The 4,225-nt window shown below is 40.6% G+C and overlaps 1 protein-coding gene across 1 annotated transcript; it reads right to left on the bottom strand.

The window, feature by feature from the left end:
* Positions 1 to 1,148: 1,148 nt before the first annotated feature.
* Positions 1,149 to 2,640, bottom strand: LOC100653884 (olfactory receptor 51B4-like). Its single transcript, XM_003421492.3, has one exon. The coding sequence runs from the start codon at positions 2,202 to 2,204 to the stop codon at positions 1,278 to 1,280; it is 927 nt and encodes a 308-aa protein (XP_003421540.1). The 5' UTR covers positions 2,205 to 2,640; the 3' UTR covers positions 1,149 to 1,277.
* Between the last annotated feature and the right edge of the window lie 1,585 nt (positions 2,641 to 4,225).

The raw sequence follows: 4,225 nt of genomic DNA, 5'->3' as shown, positions 1-4,225 counted from the left end.
TTGTTCTCCCCAACTCCCAAATCCAGGGTACAGCCTTATCCAGGTGATTAGCCTGGAATAATCCACACTCCTAAACTTGAATTCTATAACTTGGTTCAAGAGGGATTACAAAGTTAAGTTGACATATATAAATTGATTCAGAAGCAATATAAAGTCAGGAGAGTCGATAAGCTTTAACTCACCAGCCCATGGTGAATGCCTTACTCTGAAGATTCTATGATTCTTTATTGCTAGAAAACCTGCCCCCAGATATACTGCATTTGAGGTTAGAATGATAAAAGAGTTAGATTGGAAGCAATTGCTACCTGTTTTTCTAGTGAAAATGGCAGATGCTCTTTCTTCATTTTGAAGATGTTGAAATATTTTTAGAGTGCTCACTGCCTGGATGACACTGATGACATCAGCATGGAAGGTTTATTGGATGAGACAGATTCAGGGTCCAGAAAGAACTGGTTATTTCTTAGGTTTTGTACACAAGTTTCCAATCAGAAAATAGAACACTGGGAGGAGGTCTATTTTAATAACCTAGGGCTCTTACAGCAGAGTTAAAGTGAATGGCTTTAACAAAGAGAAATTTACTCTTTCACCGTCTAGGAGGCTGGAAGTCCGAATTCAGGGTGCCAGCTCCAAGGGACCAGAAAGAAGCAGCAGCAGAGAAACAGCAGCAGCAGACCCAGGAGACCAGTGAGAGACAACACTGGAGCCAGCCCCCTGGGCAAGAGAGCTGAGTGCCTTTGCACAGGAGGCTTCCTGGCAGAGTTGAGTGCCTTTGGGCACTTATCGGTGCAGTTAGGCTTGCCAACTCACAGAGCAAGATAGCTGAGTCCAGTCTGGCTGATGTTTACTGGCAGAGTGAGACACCTCCAGGTACTTATTGGTGGAGCTAAAGAGCTTTAGAACACCTGTACCAGCAGAGCAGACACAGGTGGTGAGGCCCGAAGGGCCAACAGGCCAAGGATCCAGGAAGCAGAAGCCGAAGAGACAAGGAGCACAGGAAGCAGAGCTGCCTCAGTCTCAAAGGGTAAGGCAATGAACTCTGGAATCTCAAAGCATGGAGTCACCTCTCAAATAGACTAGGAGAATGGGGACCTCATGCCACCAATAAAGCCATGCCGGGAGCAGAAAGTGTCCGTTAGAGGAGAATTTTTCCATTCAGGTTACTCTAAATTTATGTAAAAAGTAAAATCTAATCTAACTATGAAAAAATAGGCTAGGTATAATTCCAAGACACCAAGTTGTCCTGAAGATCTCAAGATTTCAAAATAAAAGCTCAAGCCCTACTGTGTAGAGAATAAACAAATGATGCTTTTCTGAATCTGTTTGGTCTTGATGCTGTATATAACAGGGTTCATGAATGGAGGAAAGAGAAGGTAGAAATAGCTCATGGTAAGGTGGACTACACGTGGTACATGTTTTCCAAACCGGTGGATAAAGGTCAAGCCAATCACAGTGATATAAAACACTAGAACACAGCTAATATGGGAGACACAGGTGTTGAGGGCCTTGGCTTGTTCCTCTCCAGAGGCAATGCCCATAACTGTTTTCAGGATTAGAATATAAGAGATGAGGATAATTAGAGCATCCAGGAAGAAAGTCAAAGCGACCAGAGCTACTGGATACAGGCGATTAAATGTAATATCAGCACAAGCAAGTTTCATGACATCTTGGTGGAGACAGAAAGCATGGGAGAGAACATGAGAACGACAATATGGAAACCAATAGAGTGGCACAATTGGGGGCACAATGAACACAAAGCCCCTCATCAGTACCCCTAGCCCTACCTTCATCACCCGGGAACTGATAAGAATGGAGTTGTACCTCAGAGGGGAGCAAATGGCAATAAAACGATCATAGGCCATGGCAAGCAAGACACCTGACTCTACAATGGCCAGTGAGTGAATGAAGTAGGACTGAGTGAAGCAGGCGCTCTGTGCAATCTTCCTCTGGTTCAACATTAGGACACCCAGGACTGTGGGCATTGTAGTTAGTGTAATCCCCAGGTCTGTGCCTGCCAACATTGCCAGGAAGTAGTACATGGGTTCATGAAGACTGTGGTCACTCAGAATGAGGAAGAGAAGTATGCTGTTGCCAAAGATAATAGAGAGGTAGATGAGAAAAAAAGGAATAGCAATCCAGTGGTGAATTGTCTCTAAGCCCAGGAATCCAGTCAGCAAAAAGGGGGCAGCACTATTGTTGGACCACATGGTAAGTTTTGTAGATGAAGAAGAGATTTACCAGGGGTTATGTTCTGTAAATAAAATCTTCTTTCTTTCTTTCACTATCTTCTTGTAGCACATCATTGGACCACTTTTTGCCTCAAATCTTAAATTTATTCTGTAGGTCGGTTCAGTCCTAACTGGTTATATACCTGTATTCACAGGGCCTTTGCCTAGAAAAACAAACAACAATAATCATGATAATAATCACAACCACTTACTGTTCAGCATCCAGCTATCATTCTTTCAATCATACATCTTACTTCTGTGTTCCTAGCCTTCACTCCTAGTCTCCACTATCACACCTTTGGCTCCATTCAGTTCCCTTTACTCATTTACTCCTCCTCATAGTATCCCTCTGATGTAGGCCTTTGCTGTATTTATCTCCAACAAGGGTCATTTCAGATTTTCTCTCTTCAACCAATCATATAACTGTCTCACTGATTCATCACTAAGGAAAATGATTACTCTATACATATGAGTCCGTTATTACAGAATATTTCAGAAATATTGTTATCAATATTCTATCTCAAGTGGATTGTAAACAGGAGACATATGTAAATAACAAGACAAATTTGAACAAGTGGACGAAACTGGCAAACTCATCTTAGAAAGGTAGGATTACTCAATAGACTTGGTACTCAAGAAATTTTCCACGTTGCAAAAGGCCTGAGACCTGCAATACTAGAGACAGGCTTTATAACAGGATAAAGGATACTAGCCGGAAGCTCCTGGAGGAAACTTTTGAAGGAATACAGACTCCTAGAACAAAGGCCTCCACAGACTCTTAATACTTATACAAGACTATAGATTTTAAAAAGACATGTTTGTCTTAAAGGCAGAGGTAATATCAGAAAATGGAGATTGAATGTATAAAAGTTACAGAGCCAGATATAGGGAGACGATAAGGACTCCCAGAGAGTAGAATACAATGACTACATTGCTGGTGCAAACAATCATATAGACCCTCTAAACTTTATGAATCTAGAAAGTCCATGCCCAGAAAAATTAAAAATGGACTTTTGGAGGTGACTTTGACATATGGCCTATTAATAATTACACTGTCATAAAATTAAGTTAGGTTTAATTCCATATAAACAAGAAATTTAGCAATTAAAAATCACCACAATGGAAACATTAGTTTCTCCCAAATTCAATTAAATGTATATGTGTCCAGATTCTTTTTAATTATTATTTATTATTATAAATATCACTAGTAATATCTCTGAAGGGGAATTCAGGAAGAATGAGGTGTTGGCAATCTTCGTTTCACTTCCACTTTATAAAGACTAGCAAAAATAATAATACACAATTTTTTAAAAAATGTTGACACATGGTTAATGAAAAAAAATTGCCATCAAGTCAATTCTGACTAGCGACAACCCCACATGTTACAAAGTAGAAGTGCTCCTTGGGGTTTTCTTGGCTGTAATCTTTACGGAACCAGATCACCAGGCCTTTCTTCTGCAGCATCAATGAGTGGGTTCAAACCCTCAATGTTTAGGTTAGTAGTGAAATGCAAACCATTTGCACCACCCAGCATGGCACATGGTAATATCTTTAATAATAAGCAATGCAGGTGAAGGGAGATGGAAACTAGGAAGAGGAGTGGGCTATGGAAATGGCCACAACTATGGGCTATAGTCTATGACAAAAACGCTGGTCTGAGCACAGAAGTAGCAGATACTCTGTTGATATGTGTACTAATAAAACTGCCAAATGTCTTGATTTGCTGAACAATCTACCACTACACAGAACTGATGTGTATATCATCATAAGCCATAATTCCTAACAGTTCCTTCCCCTCAACCTCTAACATTTCGTTACTAAAAACATATGCGGAAAAGAGAAATACAGAATAGATAAGTGACACAATTTGTTGTTTTGGACAGGGTCACATCACCTACTTGGACCCACTGTCAGTCAGTGGGCCAATGGGAGGAAACAGAAGAGCGTCCTCTTACAAGTATGCTTAAACCATACCGGTGTTATAGAAGACTGAACTTTGG

Source organism: Loxodonta africana, chromosome 7 (assembly GCF_030014295.1).
Source record: "Loxodonta africana isolate mLoxAfr1 chromosome 7, mLoxAfr1.hap2, whole genome shotgun sequence".
In the NCBI taxonomy this organism is placed as follows: domain Eukaryota; kingdom Metazoa; phylum Chordata; class Mammalia; order Proboscidea; family Elephantidae; genus Loxodonta; species Loxodonta africana.
This window is presented reverse-complemented; position numbering and strand designations above follow the sequence as displayed.

Bases quoted from the DNA above. Each gene is read 5' to 3' on its own strand.
- LOC100653884 (XM_003421492.3), bottom strand. From the start codon at position 2,204: ATGTGGTCCAACAATAGTGCTGCCCCCTTTTTGCTGACTGGATTCCTG.